General features: G+C 48.4%; 1 protein-coding gene across 1 annotated transcript in view; it reads right to left on the reverse strand.

Annotated features, from left to right (window-relative positions):
* The window catches only part of LOC144732900 (semaphorin-3D-like), a 129,988-nt gene that overhangs the window by 22,997 nt on the left and 86,179 nt on the right, over positions 1 to 20,812 (reverse strand). Inside the window, exons 3-9 of the mRNA XM_078614563.1 lie at positions 10,650 to 10,810; positions 5,609 to 5,671; positions 4,789 to 4,908; positions 3,410 to 3,503; positions 2,669 to 2,797; positions 882 to 1,024; positions 438 to 552 (exon numbers count right to left, since the gene is read on the reverse strand). Coding sequence (XP_078470689.1) covers positions 438 to 552; positions 882 to 1,024; positions 2,669 to 2,797; positions 3,410 to 3,503; positions 4,789 to 4,908; positions 5,609 to 5,671; positions 10,650 to 10,810 — 825 coding nt within the window. The remainder of the gene's footprint in view (positions 1 to 437; positions 553 to 881; positions 1,025 to 2,668; positions 2,798 to 3,409; positions 3,504 to 4,788; positions 4,909 to 5,608; positions 5,672 to 10,649; positions 10,811 to 20,812) is intronic.

The following is a 20,812-nucleotide window of genomic DNA, read 5'->3' on the forward strand; positions in this document are numbered from 1 at the left end:
TCCATTTCGTGCACACGGCAGTGACGGCACCTTGACACTTCTTCGTTTTGTGAAAGGTGCCGAATAAAGTTCCGATTATTTAATCATTGTTACATGATGTGTGAGAGAGAGCACAAGGTTGCTTGTAGTAGCGGGAGCTGTAAGTGACATAAAGACACAGACAAAGATCCCCCATATAACCTCAGCATACTTTTGGGGCAAGTGCTGTAAGCGACACACAGACAAAGACCCCCATATAACCTTAGTAGACTTTTTGGGCAAGTGCTGTCGGTGACACAAAGACAAATATCCCCCACATGTAGCCTCAACATGCTTTTTGGGCAAGTGCTGTCGGTGACACAAATACACAGACAAAGATCCCCCGTATAGCCTCAACATGCTTTTGGGGCAAGTGCTGCAAGCGACAGGCGTACGCACGCGCTCACTGCTGGACTCACGCAGCTCGTCGAAGTGCGTGTCGATGCCGTTCAGCCCCGGCACGGAGCACACGATCCGGGCCTTGAGGAACGTGGTCCACTTGTTGACGAGGCTTCGCTGCCCACCCACGTCGTTCTGCACGGAAGCGTAGCAGCACTTTGTTAAGGCACGGGAGCGTGGGCTCCGTGTTAACACGTGGCAGGGGAGAGTGGGCACCGTGTTAACACGTGTGATGAGAGTGTAGGCACCGTGGTAACACGTGGCAGGGGAGTGGGCACCGTGTTAACACGTGGCAGGGGTTCGTAGGCACCGTGTGAACACGTGACACTTAACACGTGGCACGGGACCGTGAGCTACAAAGTTATTTTTGCACAGACGTCCAGTAGAGCACGGGGCAGAGGGGAGGGGGAGGTCAGCGACAAACGCTCGCGAGAGCCCTCGAGTGACGTGCGCGGGGTCGTCACCTTGCACACGCGAGCCACGCGCGTGTAGATCGCCTTGTCCTTGCCCCCCGTCTCCACGGCGACCTCGCGGAAGAAGAAGTACACCTTGTCGTCGTCGGGGCTGCTCGTCTCGGGGATGGCGAACGCTCCCACGAACTTGGGCTCTAACCGGCGCGGAACACCCCGAGCCGCGGATTGAGACGACGAGGCACAAGCGCTGCGATCGACGCGCAAGGATCTCGGCGAGAGGGGATTCCGGCGAGCCCCTCTACGGGGTGTTTTTGGCCTACTCTTCCACGCTGGCCGGACGTCGTGGAAGAGGTGGGGGTAGCAGCACTTTAACCCACGGGCCGATCGTTGGTGTCCCGATGTACACTGCTGGTTCGGGCACAGGCGTTGTTTTAGCTGCCGCGCCTGGAGATCGAACAGGCGACCTCGCGGCTGCAAGTCCAGCGGTGCTGACCCCAAGGGGTCGGCAACCAAAACAACAACAAGAACCATTTGTGTTTTCCAATTGGGTAAAAAAATCAACCCTCAATATTTCAAGAGCCACAATGTTTTTGTTTTCTTCCCACGTGAACGCGAGACGGTGGCCCTGAATAAAATAACGTCACGAGGCAGTCGTCAAAGAGCCGCTGGTTGCCGAGCCCCTGTCCTGACCGATACACAGAGGCACCAACCAAATAATCGGCACTTAAGGGACACAATTGTCTCACGTCAGGCTTGGATGCAGATTGTCATTCTGGTGAGGGGGGGGGGGGATGGGGTGGAGGCGAGAGGGATGAACCCTCTCCTCCATTCCACTCCCAGAGACCCTGAAAATTGGTATTTTATGGATATTCACCATAGCAAATATGACGATCATATTGTTGCTGTGGTTGTTGTTGTTTTTGTTAATCTCGGGCCCTGTTTAGAAGTTTTAAATGTCGGCACCACCCCACAGGGGTTTACGTACGGTGCGAAAGAAGTCCAACGTACGTACGTACATGCATGCATAGCCCTTTCTCAATCCACTGCTAGATGATGGCCTCCCCGACCTGTGCGAGTCGTGGGAGTCTTTTGACCATCATCACGATTGTTGTAAACGTATTATTATTTATCTACACCGCGTTCCACACAGTTTTCAATCTTGATTTGAAGCTTTCGTGACTGCAGGAATCCATCCTCTTTGGCTCTTTCGGTAAAGTCACGTAGGTAGACTTTACCGACAGAACCAAAGAGTACAGTTTGAAATGCCCAGCGTGGCAACAAACAACCAAGCACTGACCGGAGGGTCACAGCTCGTGCATCCGGACAAATGACGGCTTACCCAACAACACAGGCCCTCCTTGACAATGATGCACTCCTAACAACAATGACAATCGCTGCGAAAACAAAGTTGACCTCAGCGAGGCTCGCACGAAGGTCAATCGTCGGGTCATGTTTTTGTTGCAAACATCCCCCCGGGAAACTGTTTTACATTTTTTTAGCCCGGGATTGCATCATCTAACCCAAACATACATTAAAAATAATACAACAACTAAACTCCCTTCCCTGCCTATGATTGGAGGGGAAAATTGTCAGCGGTGGGGGGTGGGGGTAGGGGGGGATGGGGGGTGATGGAGAGGACATAGCAGAGCAGCCAAACACCATGGAGTCGTTCGGCTCTTAAAGCGTGGCTTTAAAAATATACCAAGAACGGGCCCGGCACGGCCTGAGTCTGAGTTCAAATGTGCCATGAGAACGCCGCGCAAAAGTCTCCATCGTGACAGGCAACACCAGAGCAGGGATAGGGACGGGGGTTGAACGTTTCCTCTCGCGCTCCTGACCGTTGAGCCAAAGTTTCTCGTGCTGCTCCGTGCGGATGGCCGAGCGGTCCGGCCACTGGCTGAGAAATCTGGCGAAGGCGACGTCCTTCCCCATGAAGTCCCACGCGGCCGCAGAGAAGAGCTTCTCGTCTGCGGAGAATCACGCACGTGCACGCACACGCGCACACGAACACACACACGCACGCACACACGCACGCGCACACACACGCGTACACACACACATGCACGCACACACGCACGCGCACACGCACACACACACGCACGCACACACGCACGCACACACACACGCATGCACACACACACGGATCTCGCGGTCTGCCGTCTTGGATTGCAAAAACGCACGCATGGGGGCATTGAACGCTGAGTCAATGGGCATGCAGGCACAAGGGATTATTATTTCAGCAGGGGTCTCATCCACTTAACAGTTTGTAAAGGTTACATGGGGATCTTTGTACGTGCACTTATACATACAGATGGTTGACGGGAGCGGGCAGCATCTGTTCGGATATGACTCTCTGCTGACGTTAGCCGAGGACTGGGTGGGTGGTTGACCATACTTCGCCATGTTGGCCAGTACAGATTGGTGAAGGCGAGGTCAAAATCTGGTTCAGATATCCCTCACCAGGCCCGGGAATCGAACTCAGGTGGGCGGCTTCACATCGCAGTGCGACAACCGCTGCGCCACCACTCCGCCGCACGAATGAGCGGCTCGAACCGCGCGCATTTGTGAGCGGTCCCCACCGGCCATGATGGAAGCTGAGGGCTGGAGGGGGTCGAAGGGACACTTCCCCAGGCCAGGCTCCAGGCTGTGCGGCTCCAGTCGGAACACGGGATCCTGGGAGGAGGGGGGAGGGGGGAGGGGGGGTTTATGTTGGGTTAATATGGGAGGTGGATGGGTGGCTCAGGCAGACGCTGCTGTTAAGTATGGCACGGTGTGCTCATTGTCATCATCGACATTATCGTTGTCTTCATAGTAATCATTTTCGTTGTCATTTGTCGTTGTCGTCATCATTATTATTATCATCATCACTGCCATTAGCAACATCATTATCATCACTCCCGGTTGCGTTAACATCATCATCACTACCATTCGTGTCATCATCATCATTATCATCATCATCACTGCCACTAGTCTCATCATTATCATGAACACTGTCACAAGTATGGTCTTTATCATGATCACTGCCACTAGTCTCATCATCATCATCATTATTATCGTTGTATTCGACATCATCATCGTCTTCGTCATATTTATCAACAATCGTTAAACGTTCCCAAAACACAGCCCCTCGGAGCACGTTTGGAGGGGTCCGCCGTGAACCGGTGATGTGAGCTGTGCGAGAGTAAAAATGTGTCAAAAGAAAAAGCAGAACGGAAATGTTTCGCTCTAAAATAAACGTAAAGAGATCATCTGAATAACAAAGAATCAGGAGCAGTGAAATAAGGATGAACTTGTTAAAACAAAAAAAAATGGCATTAGGTTTCAGGCAACATTTTAAATAGTTAATGACAAGAAGTAACCGGGTCGATCAGGGGTCAGAACGCTGAGCCGTTACCTCTGAGAAATCTGGGCAGCCACCCGCGATGAAACCGTGTTCTCAAGCGGACTGCGTTCATGGTCTCAAGCCGTCAACTATTTGATTGCACCAAACTAATATAATTACATTAATATTTGTTCACCTAATCCGGCTTTTTACATCTCTGAGAATGAGCAAACTGATTGCAGCGCTCAGGAGACTGTGGCCCTCGTGTGGATACTCTCACTTCTATGCCTCTTTCCAGGCTGCACCGCGCGTCATTTGGCACGATGTCCAACGTTCCGCTCCACATCCTGGGAGCTTCTTCAGCAACCTAAGAATTCGTGTTGTTTTATTACCACCCCAGCACGTGGAAGGAAACGTCGAACAACTGCGCGGTACAATCCTAAGACAGAGCGGAGAGCTATGTAGCTATGTACGTACATATGTTGAACTTCTTTCGCACCGTACCTAGCCAACAGCGTTAATCGGAGGTGCGGGTGGAGGACAACAAACCAGACACACAAAGCGGTTCTCAGGAATTGAGTTTTCATTTCAAAATAAAAGTCCCCTTGTCGTATTGCGCTGCCCCGGTTGCTGTACCTCCACCTTCTGCCCGAGGTTGACGTAGGCGCAGATGGGATTGTACGCCCCGGTGCCGCACACGTACAGGTGCGTGCGGTTGTACGGCTGCAGGACGCGTACGAAGTTTGCACACTCCGTCTGAAATGGGAACCATTTTACACGCGCGATGTTGAGCGCGTTGCCGTATGCGAGCAGCAAAGTGGGTGGGTGCGTGGTGAATCGCTATCTTTTCCCTTGGGTTCAATGACTCTAAATGCGCCTTATCTTGTCGGCTGTCAGAATTCTAAGCAAGGTTGAGCCAAGTTGGCGCTTGGGTTGGGTGACCACCGCCCGGGTTTTTGCCAGGTTTGGTAAGCCACGAGGTGTGGTCACAATATGTTGGGAGCCGAATGCCACCCCCCCCCCCGTAAGTTTGTGAATTCTCTGTGGCTACTCCGGCTTCCTACCACATGCCCAACACGTGTGAATGGAATTTGGCCAAAGATCCGAATTCAGCACGTGCTTGAAAAAAAACAACAGTTCTGAGACTCTGGAAGGATTTTCTGGGAAAATAAATGGCATTAAATTTAATTACTTGGATATGCTAGGTTATTTCTGTAGCACAAACATAAAACAAAAACATTTAATATTTGTAAGATTGTACATCGGCATGTATATTTATTTGATTCATTAGCTAATAAAATAACAGCATGTTCGCTCTAATAAAAACAACTCAAACCTTTGCACATTATATCAGACTTTAATCTCCCAATGTTACCCGGTAATTTATTTGCAGGAGGTTGACATTTCTTCTGAGCTTTCATTTTAGATTTTAAGTTTCCCCGGTGAAGCAACTCACAAAGGGGTTCTTGCCAGCGTGGCGACACATCTCAGACTTGTCTCTTGAAGGTGGCCAATAAATCTGGAAGAAATGAAACGCATTTTATTTTGCACGCCATCGGCCTGCAACGTGAAGCAAGGCGATCTAAAGTTGATAATCGAGTATTCGGCACTGCGCAATTATCCGGCTTCTTCCAACGTTATCCTGTGGTCTTGAGCAGATCCGGCAAAACCGCTACAAAGGCTGAAACCACTCCGACGATCGGCATAACGTGCGTTACTAAAAAACGTAGCTATGCTTGATTTAATAGTGTATACGCTACATTATACACTACATACAACTTATACAATGAAGCACATGCATCACCCTATGCAGAGTCTGCAAGATTGGAGTGGTAAGTACGGTAAACACAGTACCTTTTTTAAGGAGGATTTACATTTTTGCCTATTTGTATGCTTATTTATGCCAATTTCATATCGTAAACAAATTGAAAACGCTAAACAAATAACAACACCTTAAAACATAATGTCATGCATAGAATGTGAAAAAATAAGCAATTTTAAATAACGTTGATGAGTGATAATCGATGACCTACTGTTGATAATAGATGATCGACTGTATGTTGAAAATCGATGATATACTGCAGTGACCATTGTGTTTACACGGAGCGGGTGTACATTTGCCAGTGTGAATTTGTTCATCATTGTCAACTGGTCCACAGAAACATGTTCGACTGTAATATTTCACTTCGTCGTAAAATACAAATTGACCAGCACGTTTTATGAAAGATCGCCAGCGTCCATTTAGCCAGCATCTTATTTTGTAAGAATGTAGTAAGCAAAAGGGGGGTGGGGTTTGCACACGCTGAACAATTTTCAAACGCGCACACAGCAGCACACATTTATCCTCAAACAAATCAACTTCAGTGAATATTTTAGAAACTTTAGAAACTCCTTTTTAGTTTTCTACACAATGTACTAGCTTGATACAAGGTGGTTTGGGCTGTTGCAGTTCTTTATTATTAAAATTTCCCTCCCTTTATTACTGCTAATCCTACATAATACACTAGCATAATATGACTTTGAGACCCCCACCCCCTACACATTTCACAAGGAGTGACTAATCCCATATCTGCATTTGTCATCAACATGCTAAATTCCTTTGTTGATGTGTAAACTCCTTTGTCAAGGCGCTCTCCTCCTCTCACCCAGCTTAAAATACGCTGCCAAGCTTAGCAGTGTTCATTGGGACGGTGTCTTTCCGACAGCTCTGTTACTTCACCTGAGGACGGCTGCTTGCGTTGTGGCCGAAACGTCGTGAGAATTATATTTAATAATGTTTTACTTTTATTATTTTATTATTTCCCTTCTACGTGACTTTACCAAAAGAACCAATAATATGAATCCCTGCAGTCACGAAAGCTTTAAATCGAAACTTCAGTGAACGTACATCAATCTCAAAATTATTTTTGGAATTTACGCAGTTTCACGGTTTTGCGATTGTATCATATGGCCGCCTGCAGTGAACGCGCGATACAATGAAAAAAAACGGACGCTCAATTATGTACGTGTTGACTTTGCAAACAAAAATAACTGAGCTCATTTTTACCGAGGGGCTGTGCCACGTCAAATTGTGCAAACAAAGAAGAATTTCTGGGGCGATTTCATAAAAAACAAACCAAGCACTACCCCCCCCTCTCTCTCTCACAAAAAATGACAAAGAGACTCCGTACAGCCTGAACAGACTGTTGGGGCAAGCGCTGTTCGCGAATAGCACCGATGAAGGCTACAGGCACTGTGACACACGAGTGGTCAACACCACGCCCCGGCCGTCTTTGTCTCCCCAATGGCAACGTTTACACACCGCACTCATTTGAGGCTGAGCCGACTTAGGGGAATGCCCAGGACCGGTTCAGATAATCGTCACTGGGTGTTGGTGGCCGTGAGCGGGAATCGAATTCGGGTGGCCACACGAGACACGCGCACACGAGACGCACACTTTTAGCGGTAATAAAAAAAACACATCTTGCTGGGCGCTGCCAAGTTTGAGCAGGGAGAGGCATCGTCGCACGCGGGGGGCAGGGGCGGTCACGACGATGCATGCAGCTCCCTTTTCACACCGGAATATTTCACACCGGAATATTCACACCGCTGGAGAGAGAAGTTCGCTCCGTGATGGCGCGGGGCGGGGGGGGCTGACCGACGGTGAAATTTGACGGCGTAAAGATGGCCCAGCCACACACACACATCTCTCTCTCACTACGAAGTTCATCGGGGTCTCGTAATCGCAGCCACGGCGAGGCCTGCGCTTTAACAATTAGCCGCGTCGATCTGCTCCCAGGCTCGAGGGCTCGTTATAGTTCGAGGGAGGAGAACCACACACACGCAAAAAAACCCAAACATGTTTTGGGAATGTGGCGTCCGAAGCCATTAGTGCATACCAGTAGTGTCCGTCCGTACGTGCGTGTGTGTGTGTTAGAGTGTTTAAGACTCGTGCGAATGCGTGTGTGAAGTGAATGTTCTAAAATAAACACACGTGCGCACGCATCTACGTGAGCGCGCGTCCGATTCGATTCTGTGTGCCCGGTTAAGACGTTTTTGTGTGTGTCCGTGTCCAGAGCAAGGGTCATTGTTGTGGTTGTCTTAATTAGGCCGTGCTTCGCTGATTGGGCTGTGTAGACAGGGCCGCATTGACTCAGGGGCTTCATGGGCTGCAGATCGGAGACTCCGTTCGGCTTTGTAACTATCGAAGCGCAAGTCTGCGGCGCGACAACACGTCCTGAGAGGGCCACTTGTGGCAATTTAAACATCCGTGGCGTCGCGACGCGCGCTACTACCTCGAGTTGCGTGCCGAAATGACAACAGTGGCGCCCGCTTTAATCGTTCGATCGGGGATTGTGCAGTTTCGCGTAACGCATTTCAGAACGCCTGACGCACAGCACGAGATTAACAGCGACTGCAAGCGTTTGGCTTCGGGTACGGGTGGTGGTAAAAAACGTTTTTAAGTGAAGGAAATTAATATCCCCCAAATACAAAAGAGGGAGCGACACCCCTCCCCCCCGACCCCCAATCCCATAACAGCCCCGCACCCCCCATCATCGAACTGAACCGGGCCCTGTTGTCTAGACTCGAGACGCCGTTCGCCTACCAGCCCACGGCGTGCAGTGACTCCGCCTGCACGTGTGGAGGTTTACTCTGGGATCTCTGGCTCCCCCCCCCCCCCCACGTGCAAATTTACCTCGGACGACCAAAAAACATCCCCAAGCAAGAGCAGCCCGGGCCTGCCCCCAGCCCCGCACGAGTCTTGAGTGTTCGTCGTCCGAGGCTTTTTCCTCTGGGCAAACAAACTAATCACATCAACTCATTCTCGTTACGTCGTGAGAACATTCGAATAGCCACTGTGGCACAGAGGTGTACACATCCACCCCCACCACCACCACCCTCACTCTTGTAACGCGCCACGGAAGGTATCCGCAGACCGTGCGGAACTTGCGGGGCTTGCGGGGCTTGCTCTCCCCACACGCCTGGTGAACATCGGATGGATCCCGCGCCAATGTGTACGTTGAAAATACGAACATCGCCCCCCCCCCTACCTCCTCTGCCGCGATGCGCGTTGTGACGAGCCTAGTGGATTGTTTCATTTCAAATAAAAAATAAAAAATGTTGCCACTATGGCAATCGCAATGGCCCAGCTGGGATGGGCACGCTGGTCAGATTGTTCTTCTGGTAATCACCTCGGCCCATCATCAATGCCCATCATCAATGCCCATCATCAATGCCCATCATCAATGGGCATTGGGATCCTAGGATGGAATGCGAATTATAAATTTGAATTATTATATTACGAAATAGGTGCCACTTTGTGTATGTCAAATGTGGGGCCTGTCCCCCCATCATACGCATGTGTATTGGACTGACCCTTATCAATTTACCACTGGATTTAGTTAAACCCGCGACTCTCATCCCGAGGGGTTTGTTTGACCATACTTCACCGCGCCAGTCGGTGATTGGTTGATGAAGGGTAGATCGATTGCTGGTTCACATATGGCTCATCGATGGGTGTTGGCCGTGGCCAGGAATCACAACTAACCACTGTGTCGCCCCTTCCCTGACACCACCCCCGTCACAGGAATGTGGAATTCCCTCCGCTGTCTGAGGGTCACCGGGAGAGGCACCACAGCTCAGTTGCAAACCGCCACGATCATAAAGACGGTGAGCTGCCATCACCGCCACTCAGAGCCACATTCAGTTCCAGGGGGCCCAGGGCTGTTATAGTTTAGGGGGCCCCAATTTTGTACATCGATTTCTGTCCCTTGACTGTTTCACCACCAACAAACACTCCGTTGTTGTTCACCCCTTGGCTGTTTCACATGAGCACGGTTCGCTACATACGGTGTGAAAGAAGTTCAAACGCACGTATATGAAGTGTGATAAGCGAATTGCAAAACGTAACTCAGAGTTAAAAGGAATTTAACTGGTCGTGACACACGTGGTCATGCTACGGCTTTAATGATCAAATTACACTATAGGATGCGTCACCGCTGCTCATTATAATCGTCATGATCCATGGGCAGATAGCCCCGTAAATGCCCACTGCATATATCATTTGTTTCCAATTTGCGATATGTCTTATGTCAACGTGCTCAAGTAGTGGCCACGCCTTTCTGGCACCAATCTCTTCTGTCGTCGTCGTCAAGCCATTCTCTGTTGCGTCTTTCCGGTTCCTTAACATTTTTCCGAACAACACACATGTTTAATTGTCGTGTTGTTGTCCATCCTCGATATATGTGTCCAAACAGTGCCTCATCACTGCAACATTTGGCCAAGACATTATGAAGCAATATATATAAACTATTTAAATTGAGGGACCTTGCAGCCACGGCCTTACTGGACATGTGTCAAAAAGAGCTTCAGAGCTCATCGGATTCCTCCTCCGGCAGTCGAGATAAAGATTGTGATTCTGAGCCGTGCACACAACGGTGGCATTTCAACAATAATCATCATCATTGTCGCCGCCATCGTCATCATCATCATCATCGTCCGGCCGGGGTGGTTGGCACCTTCTTAGGCGCGCGGTTGAGGTTGTCCAGCTGGAGCATGTAGAGGTGGTCCCGCGCGCCCACAAACAGCCGCCCCCGGTCCTCGTCCACAACCATCTCGCGGAACTCGGAGCTTTCCATCGCCAGGGCCAGCACCAGCGAGCTGTTGGTCGCCTGCAGCTCTGCGTCGTTGAGGTGGTGGGGCAGGGGGCGATTGAGTGGCGGAGGGGGGCGAGGGGGAGAGGGGGGTCATAAATATCGTCCAGCATTGATGGCACATAAACATCAAAGAGAAGCGTGGAGAAATACAGATCACCACCACACCTATCCCAAAACGCTCGCCACCCTCCCCCAGGTCCTGCAGACATGCGACCTCCAAGATCTACCGTGACAGCCTCCCACCATCTGGCCCCCAGTCTTCACCTTGGTGACCACTGCCTGGGTAAGCGGACCTCCTCCTGCCTGCGTGCGTGTCCTGCCCAACACATGCATCTTCTCTTTTTTGTTACTCTCCAAATAATGCCGATTTACAAGCGTGGACAGATGCGTGCTTTGAATTGCATTCCCAAGTGTTTGTAACCTTGGTCCAAAAAAGAAAGGACCGTGTCACTCTGCGTCTGTGTGCCGCCACCCCACCGGTCGATAAATTAATCTTAACGATTAGCATCGCCCGTTCCGGCCCACGGAGCGTGATGCAGGAGATGGAGCAATGGCATGGGCTCGCTCGCGATATGCCTGGTGGATCGCTACATTGCAGAACTGAAGGAGGCATGGGTGGTCGGCTTGGGGAATGATTCGTCCAGCAGTGGGTTGATCACGGCTGATGCTGATGGGGTTGAATATGGGCAATCAACCGCGATGATCCTGGGCTCTCAATTTGTCGAGGGGTGATGGTCTCAGCCCAGTCGTCTTTGACTATGTGTAATTATAAAATTGCCAGAGAGGGTAAAACTTGATCTTAATTTTGATACTGGCAAAAAATAGGTCCCGTGATATAAACGCATTACTTTACGGGGTTGTTTTTACTTGAGCAAACTCCAGCACTGCGGGCTATTTTCTCTCTCAAGTTCATTGCCATATGGGGAGATACGACTCCCAGTATGGATAATGGGTAATTGAAGGGACTTTATAATTGGTTTGTGTCATGTCAACATCCAAAAAAAACAAATTCTCTCACATGGGGTGGGTGCGGTGTTTTTCGTGGCATTTCTGAATGGAAATGTCTTGCGTTGCTTGAATGGTTCATGATATGGCACGGGTGGTACAACTGGAATATAATTGTTTTTTTTAAATGCAAGATACAACAATAAAATCACTCTGATCAGTGACACTGTTGTCAAAAAATTCACATGATCGATAATTTCGGGTGAAATTCCAAGATATTTCCTTGAAGCACTCTTTAAAACATTCTCAGCCCTTCTAAAAATGTACGTCCGCTCGCTTTTAAGCGGAAGTCAGCGCGGGGTTTGTTTCCTATAAAAGAGGGAACTAAAACAAAACTGCTGTCTGACATACCAGCCATGACTGACGGAATATAGATCAAGAATAGAAAGAGCGATTAATCCAAGGATAAAAACAACAAAGATCGGAACGAAATAAAACGAAGGGTTGATCTACGCCCGACCGCTGCCACGAATCTGTCCTCAGAACATGAGGGCCCTGAAATTAACGGCGAGGGGAAATACGCGGCCTTGCAGACGTTGATAAAGAACAGATCCCCGTGGGTGTGTGTGGGGTTGCCATGTGCCATGCTGCTCTCTTGAGATCAAAGGACGAGGAGGGAGGAGGAGGAGGAAGAGGAGGGAAAGACGGGGAAGGAAACCTCCTCTACATCACGGGGCTCGTCCCCTGCATGAGCCTGGGAGTCGCATACGTGTCGAGCGGAGAATAGGAGACGGAGAATGGAAAACAAAAAATATGAGACGGAAAATATGGAATAGAGAATGTGAGACAGATAATAGGAAATGAAGAAGAGGAGACAGAGAATAGGAAATAGAGAATTGGAAACAGAATAGCATTTGTTATAGAGGGGCCCTAAATAAAACAAACGCATATTTTAACACACAATGTGTAACTTGCATAGTAAAGTAATTGTATTTGTTCATTTGTTATACAGCCAGATAATATGGCAAATCGCTAACCTTGAACACCCAGTCGTTCATAAAAGTTGAAGGCGGTATAGTACTATTGTAATAGAGCAAGTGCAGAATCACTGAACCGGAATTGATAGCTTGAAAGCGTTTAGCGCGGGGCCCTTGGAAGTGCGGGGCCCGTAGCATTTGCAGCTACTTCTGCTACTGCGATGATCCGGCACTGCCCACCCACCCCACCGCCTCCTTCGCCGTACCAGCGAGAAGAAGCCTGCGGCTGTGTGAACGGACGGCGGTGCAAATTGCAGCGGTGGTTGGGGAGCAAAAAAAAATACAAAGAGAGACGTGACATGGGACAGGCGGGGGCGCGGGCGGGAGGGGCGGTCTGTTGAGGTCTTCCTCTCCTTCTTCTTTCGTGCGGCTGCTGATGTTGTAGATGAGCAGCCGACGGCTGCAATTGTCGCCCTGAGGTGGCCGGAGCGGCGGGCGTTGTCTCGCCGCGACGTCTCCTTTCCCCGTATTTGTGGATCGGGGGGGGGGGGGCATTGCGTTGTGTTACGGTTTCTGCTGGATGACCACAGTCGCACACCGCCCGGAGAGTTTGTTTATTTGTTGTCCACATTGAGGCATCAGGGTATCCGCATCTACTTGCCGATATGGTTTTGTGCGGTGGATGCGATTTTGGGTGGACCATGATGTCGTTGAGTGATTATTTAAGGGCCCTTTATACATTTAAACGATGACATTAATCACGCGGCTTCTGGGGTGGGGGGGAGGGGGAATGGCCTCGAATAGGGTGAAGGTATTTTTTGGCCTACTCTTCCACGCTGGCCGGACGTCTTGTAGGAAGTGGGAATACTCGTGGGAGTACCCAAACTTTACCCCAACACACGCGACCTGTCAGATCGACTGCGGTGCACCAATGTGTTATCCTGCTGGGTGGACTGAGGCAAGGGGATTTCAACTAAAGCTAAACATTGTTTATCTTAATTTTACCAGGTAAGGCCCACTGAGCGGTCTGGCCACAAATGATAGCTCAATAAAGTGGCTTATCACGTGGACATTTATAGCAGTACCCAAATGCTCTAGACACGCGTTTCTAAATGTGCAGGGAAAAACCGGAGGACCCGCAGAAAAACCACGCAATCACGGGGAGAGACACGCAAACTCCAAATATACAGCAGGCGTCAGGCTTGGGATCGAACCCCCGATCTACTGTATACTTGGCAAGGTAGTTAAAATCTCGTCATTATGGCGCCATAATTGAGGAAAGCTGCATCAATGTTTCAACTGCCACACCAGGAGATCACAGCGGCGGCGGCGAGGGTTGTCCGTTTAGTTGACAAAATAAAATCCCACGAATCGACGGACCTTCTTCAACGAAATATTTTCTGAGGAGGGGAAAAAACCCTAGACCGGTTTAGACCTCTCTGAGTGCCATCAGCAGGGTGTGTGAACCGCTTAGCAAATGCATGCTGCCAGGGTCACGTGATGTTCTAGGGAAGAGCCATCAGTGAGGGGGTCATTCAGTGCAGTCCAGAAAAAATACCATTACAAAATCTGTCTACACTGCCTTGCCAGACGGTGGGTTTATACATTATCCAATTAAACACACAAACAAGCATGAACATGATTACGCAGACAAAATAAACAACTCGATCCTGCTTGTTTTGATTCTGTTCGGGACAATTGGCCAAGGCGGCCACGTCACGATGTTGTGCTCTGTGATTGCTGTTGTTATTGTCTGAGCCTCCCCCCATGTCAACTTGGTCTGAAATGAGATACGTGGTGCGCGTGTAAGCGTCAGCACTGGGGAAACAAAGGTGGGCGAGCGAGCGTGGCGTGCTGTTAGGTGCTCATGAACAGCACTTGCCCCCAATGGTCTGAACGAGGCTATACGGGTGCTCTTTGTCTCTGTAATGAAGAGTGGCCCAGAAACTCCATTCACTCGATCCCTCCTTCCCCCCTTGCCTCCTCAGGGAGGTAACGCAAGCCTTTTTAAGTCGTTACCTTAATTTGATCAGAATATTTCGTGGGTTTTTTTTTGCTGTTGAGTGTTTCGTTATTTGATTGAAAATGGTAATTCCATTAAGGATGACGGTGATAATGATTCATATCAACAAGAGCCTTTATTTACCCAGCAAAGCACGGCCGAGTCTCAAGACGGGTCCTTAGGATGATTCTACGTTGGGATTGTATATATATTTTTTATAACTTCATTACCGTCTTAGGATTCAGGTGACAGGAAACTAAGTTAGTGGAGGAAAATCCACCGTGTATGTTGAACTTATTTCGCACCGTACGTAGCCAAGAGTGCTAATCGGAGGGTGGCCACGCAAAACTCCACACAGATGCATTAAATAATGCGTTGTTAATCTGTCATCCCATTGGTCAGCTCACAGCATAAGCCTACAACAGCTGACGTTTGCAGGTAGTCCAATCAAAGTATTAACTGGGCTCAACCCTGGTTCGACAATATCTATCATCATAGATTCTCAAATTATTTCATCTTGATAATTGGTTTTTTTACCCTTCTATCTGGCAACAAAACTGACACCTATTTTACAAGGAGTCATGTTTACATAGACCACAATACCTGCAGCCAAAAGGCGTCATCTGGTCCAACCCATGTGAGACTAGGCTCGAAGGAAAGCTGTCTCGGGTGTGGACCAATCAACTTCAAGGACAGTGAACATTATCAGAGTTATGTTTTTTTGTTTGCATTATGACTGCAGGTATTTTGGTCTAAGTAAATATGACTCCTTGTAAAAAAGGTGTCAGTTTTGTTGCCAGATAGAAGGGTAAAAAACCAATTATCATATTTTTACTGGCAAATGAGGTTCCAATGGTGTAAATGCTTATTTCATCTTGTAAGCACATAGATGATGATGATTTCGTATTGCCACTCAAGAGCAACTCATTAGAGATCCAATTCTGGTATGAATATTGACATATATATATACAAGTGGATAGACACAAAGGTGAAATCATAAATATACAGGCCTCTATTTAGTCAGAAAAGCTTCACTTCGCCCCAATAATGGTTTTCAAGAGAGTCACGCTGTTGAGCGTTTGGCAATTTCCTCTTTTAAGGAGTGCTGCTTGAACATTGCTGCATGAGTGAATCTCCATTATATGGGGCAGTGTACAGCATCATTGAGTGAGTGGGCAGCACCACACCTGCCCATCATGTGGAACTTTATCGCAGGCAAATACTCGAAAATATAAATACGTACTTAAAGCAGCCAAATACACTCCGCACAATGTACTCATTTAAGGCTGAGTCAACCTAGGGGAGGCCCAGGAATGGTACAAATAATCGCCACTGTTACTGGTGATTTGAACTCGGGTCGCCAAGGTTCATAGCACAGTGCGCAAACAACTCCGTTACGACTCCCGAAGACAAATACAAAGACAAAGATCCCCCGTATAGCCTTAACAGACTGTAGGGGCAAGTGCTGTTAGCGAGTAGCACCTCTGAAGATCGACACGGCACACGAGGAAGTGGGTGGCCAGCACCACACCCGGCCGCCTTTGTCTCCCAAGTGACGATGTTTGACACACCGCACCAGCTACTAATTTGAGGCTGAGTCGACCTGGGAGAGGCCCAGGAACGGTTCAAATAATCGTCACTGGAGTTGGCCGTGAGCGGGAAGCGAACTTGGGTCGCTAACACACACACATACACGCGCTAAAATCACATGAAGTCATGTTCCCTTTCAAGTCCTGCACTTAACGATCCCTGGATGTGTGACTGAACCCCCCTACAAGTCAAGCATCATTCCCATGTGTGGAGATCTCTGAGTGTCTCACTACTCCCAGCTTCGAGAAAGTCAATGCTCCAGGGTTGTCAGCGAATTCTACGATAAATCATTCCGTGGCAGAGTTGAGTAACGCAAAACAAGAGCGCATTAGCAGGGTGGCGAGCCTGGGTTCCATTCCTGACTCGGGCACCTTTTCTCTGCGGAGTTTTGTACATTCTGCCCCTGTTCTGCATGGATTCCCGCTGGGTTTTCTGGTTTCCTCCAACAGCTAAAGAGCAGACAACTTTGTTGTACACGATGCACAACCACGCTATACACTACTACACTACTACACACTACTACACTATACACTACACTATACACTACACTATACACTACTACGCTATACACTACTACACTATACTGTACACTATTACACTATACACTACACGATACACTACTACACTATACACTACTACACTATACACTACTACACACTACTACACGATACACTACTACACTATACACGACTACGCTATGCACTACACTACACTATACACTACACTATACACTACTACACGATACACTATACACAATACACTATACACTACACTACTATACTATACACTACACACTACTACACGATACACTACTACACGATACACACTGCATTACTATACACTACTACGCTATACACTACTACACTACTACAAACTACTACACGATACACTACTACACGATACACACTGCATTACTATACACTACTATACACTACTACACTATACACTATTATACTATACACTACTATACACGATACACTACTACACTATACACTACACTAAACACTACTATGCGATACACTATACACTACTACACTACACTATACACTACTACACGATACACTACTACACTATACGCTATTACACAATACACTACTATACTACACACTACTACACGATACACACTGCATTACTATACACTACTACACGATACACTACTACACTATACACTACTACACTATACACTACACACTACTAGACACGGATTCTAGCTCTCCCAGGGGAATTCCCAGGCGTCCCCGTGCCAGCCGTGCGACATCGTCCCGCCAGCGTGTCCCGGGCAGGCCCCGGAGTGTTCGCCCAGCAATTGATTTTTAGAGTCGCAGTGTTGAGAAAAACACGTGACGGGTTTATGTCCACGAGTGAACTGCAGTCGATTCACGTTCAAGCAAATCTGAAACTGAGATCGCGTTGAACGTCGAATGGCGATGGTCAATATCGTATCGTCAGAAAATAACCTTCGCGAGAATCCTACCCGAGTCTATGCAATTAACATGTTCAGGAGGTGAGTATGGCAATGTCACTCCTATGAGCAACTGTAACCTCTGGTTGCCCGCCTTGCAGGCCCTTGGCCACAAAACACGTGGCAGGGCCTTGGTGGTCCCTCTGCCAAGTACAGGCCGGGCTCAGGCTTGCTTAGCATCCAAAACTTGAGAAGATCAGGTGCGTGTAGGTCGACTGTTGGGCTCAGTTGAACTCTGTGGGTCGCATACATTAATCAAGCAATTAAGTAATCGACTAGTTGATTTCTTAATTAATTGATTAATTAACTCGTGTGTGAGCGCGAATTTCTGTCTCGCCGTGTTACTCGATTTGGGGCCATGCCTACGGCAGATTGTTAGCTGTGGATTTAAAAAAGGGAAATATAATTGCAACGATAAAATTGTCATTGGTTTACCCTCGCGTGCAATTTGCGTAGGTTTCAGGCTTCAAGGGCGCAACGCGCGGAGTTTTAAACACCGCGCGTTAAAAACCTTGAGCTTCACGACCCACAGCGGCGCGTCTGAATTAAAATGTTGCATTTATTGATTTTTACAACAAATACAAAAAATAAGATTCAGCGGCTCTGCGTTTGTGCCATAACGTACACGGAGGTGCGTCACGTGCTCTCAGTGTGCGGCTGCGAAACGATGAAATTATGGCCTTTGCTGCGGACTTCATTCCACATGCGTTTGCGTGTGACTTCATTGAGTTCACAACTTCGTAAGGTAAGAGGGCTTTTGGCTTTACGCTTCAAGAAGCGCCTCACCTGTGAAGCTACGCAGGACCGGTGCCGCGTTTGCTACCGCTAAGTTACAACAAAGAAGCCCTTTCTTGGCGTGCCAAAGAATTCCGTGCGACCCTCCACCCACCCACCCACCCACACCTCCCACCCCCCACACCACACACACACTGTTTGAATTAGTCAACAAAAAACACGCATCCCCATCGCGCGTGCCGCTTACATCATAATTGTCTGACCCCGTGTCGCGCGTCTGAAAAACACAACAACAACAACAGCGAAAACGAAAAGCGTGCAAAATGAGCGTGGAGATTGACGCGAGCGTGACTTTTACAATGAGATGCGGTAAGAGGAACTCACGGATAAGGGAACGCGCGCACAGGTTAAATTTGCATGCTCTCAAACACTGTGAAGAAAAGCCAAAGTGGACTTGGGTCGGAGCGAGAACGTCTGCGGAGGAGATGGAGCGACGACGACGAGGAGATATATTCTCGCGAGAAGCAGCTGGATGAGAAGGCCTCCCCTCAACGCGGCCGTCATCTCTCGCGATCCTCGCCATTCAACAATCCACCCAGCACGCAGCTACTGCTGCTGCTTCCAAGTCGATATCTCGTCATCGTCGTCAATCCATCTCCTCGTGAGCAGCAGCAGCAGCACGGGGTGGATTGCGGCCGTTTTTGGGGGACGCCTTCTCATCCAGCAGTGGACTGACCAAGGATGATGATGATGATGATGACGATGACCTCATACGGACACAAATCTCTGGACACTGCGCGCACACGTGCCTTGCTGCTGATCGTCAATGACACTGTGGCCTTTAATATAATTAATGATAACCGACGTTTCGGGCAATGGCCCTTCTTCACAGCACGGTAATGAAGAAGGTGCCATTGGCTGAAACGTCACCTATTATTTGGTGCGGTCAATTGCCTCTTTGTTGTTGCAGTTAATTGTATTTCTGCACCACTGCCGATGCAGCAGTAGCAATCATGATTAGTTTTTACTTCAACTAACCAAACGTAACGCAACTGCTGAAAAATGAAACAAAAACATCTGTGGTGGGGGGTGGGGTGGCGGGGGGGCTGCAACAACTCATATTTTTACAATGAGAGCCGCAAAATTCCTGACAAATGCTGTTGATGGCATCGCTCGCATTTCAACGGTGGCTATTGCTGCTGCGGCTGCTGCTGCTGCTGCAGAGTTTAATTTTCGGGCTGTGTTTCCCCCCTTCCGTGCTCCATGCATCCCACGGAGCGAGTCGCGCATGCGAGACCGAGACGTGCGTGTGGACGCGCGCGCGCGCTCGCAAAATAATATCCACTCGCTTGGACAATCTTGCCCGCCGTTAATTACTCGCCGCCAGATTAGTAACATAAGCTGCGGTAGAAAATGTGTCTTTTTTTTGTTGTCGCTAATTTCCGAACAAGAGAAATATTCTCCCAATGTGCTTTACTCGTGCAAGTAAAATATTTACGTTGCAGTTATTTATTTTCCTCCCCCTGCAGCGAATTAACTCATACGTTTACGTACTTATTATATACGTGAACACACTTATACGTGAATATACTTAAATATACGCAAACTGTCATACGAACATAGTAGTAGGTTTTTACCCTTTTAAACTGGTACAAAACTGACACCTTGTGTCAGTTTTGTACCAGTTTAAAAGGGCAAAAACTGACACCTTGTGTCAGTTTTGTACCAGTTTAAAAGGGTAAAAACCTACTACTATATTTTGCCACTGGTAAAAGAGATATCATAGTGTCATACGGACAATTACTGGCACCGGATGTTGCTGTCTTCCCGCTCTGCCTGTGGCTTCAATTTACGTGAGTTACACTCCGTAAAATAAAATAGCAATTATAATAATTACCTGCAATGCTTCATGATGCATTAACGCGCAATGGGGTTGGTTGTCCCCTCCCCCCGCTGACCAGATACATACAATGAGCCACAATGAGCACGATTGGCCACATTCACACTCGCTGTGCCGCACGAGCGCCACGATCCGTCGAGAGGATCGTGGCCCCACAACTTTCCCCCGGCCATTCATCATTGCTCGATTATTCGTGCAGTCATTCACGCTTGCTCGCACCTCATTACTCAGAGTAAATTGTCGGTGTTCCGAGACTTATTTTTTTGTAATGTAATGGCGGTGGCGTGGCTTTTTGTGAATAAAAGCTGTTTGTTGGAAAAGGTCCCCAAAGAAGTAGGTGATGTTATTTATTAATTTACTTTCGCTTTCTTTAAATATTTCAGCAGGATTTGAGTTTCATTCCCATGAAAATTA

Source organism: Lampetra planeri, chromosome 44 (genome assembly GCF_965212315.1).
Source record: "Lampetra planeri chromosome 44, kcLamPlan1.2.h2, whole genome shotgun sequence".
In the NCBI taxonomy this organism is placed as follows: domain Eukaryota; kingdom Metazoa; phylum Chordata; class Hyperoartia; order Petromyzontiformes; family Petromyzontidae; genus Lampetra; species Lampetra planeri.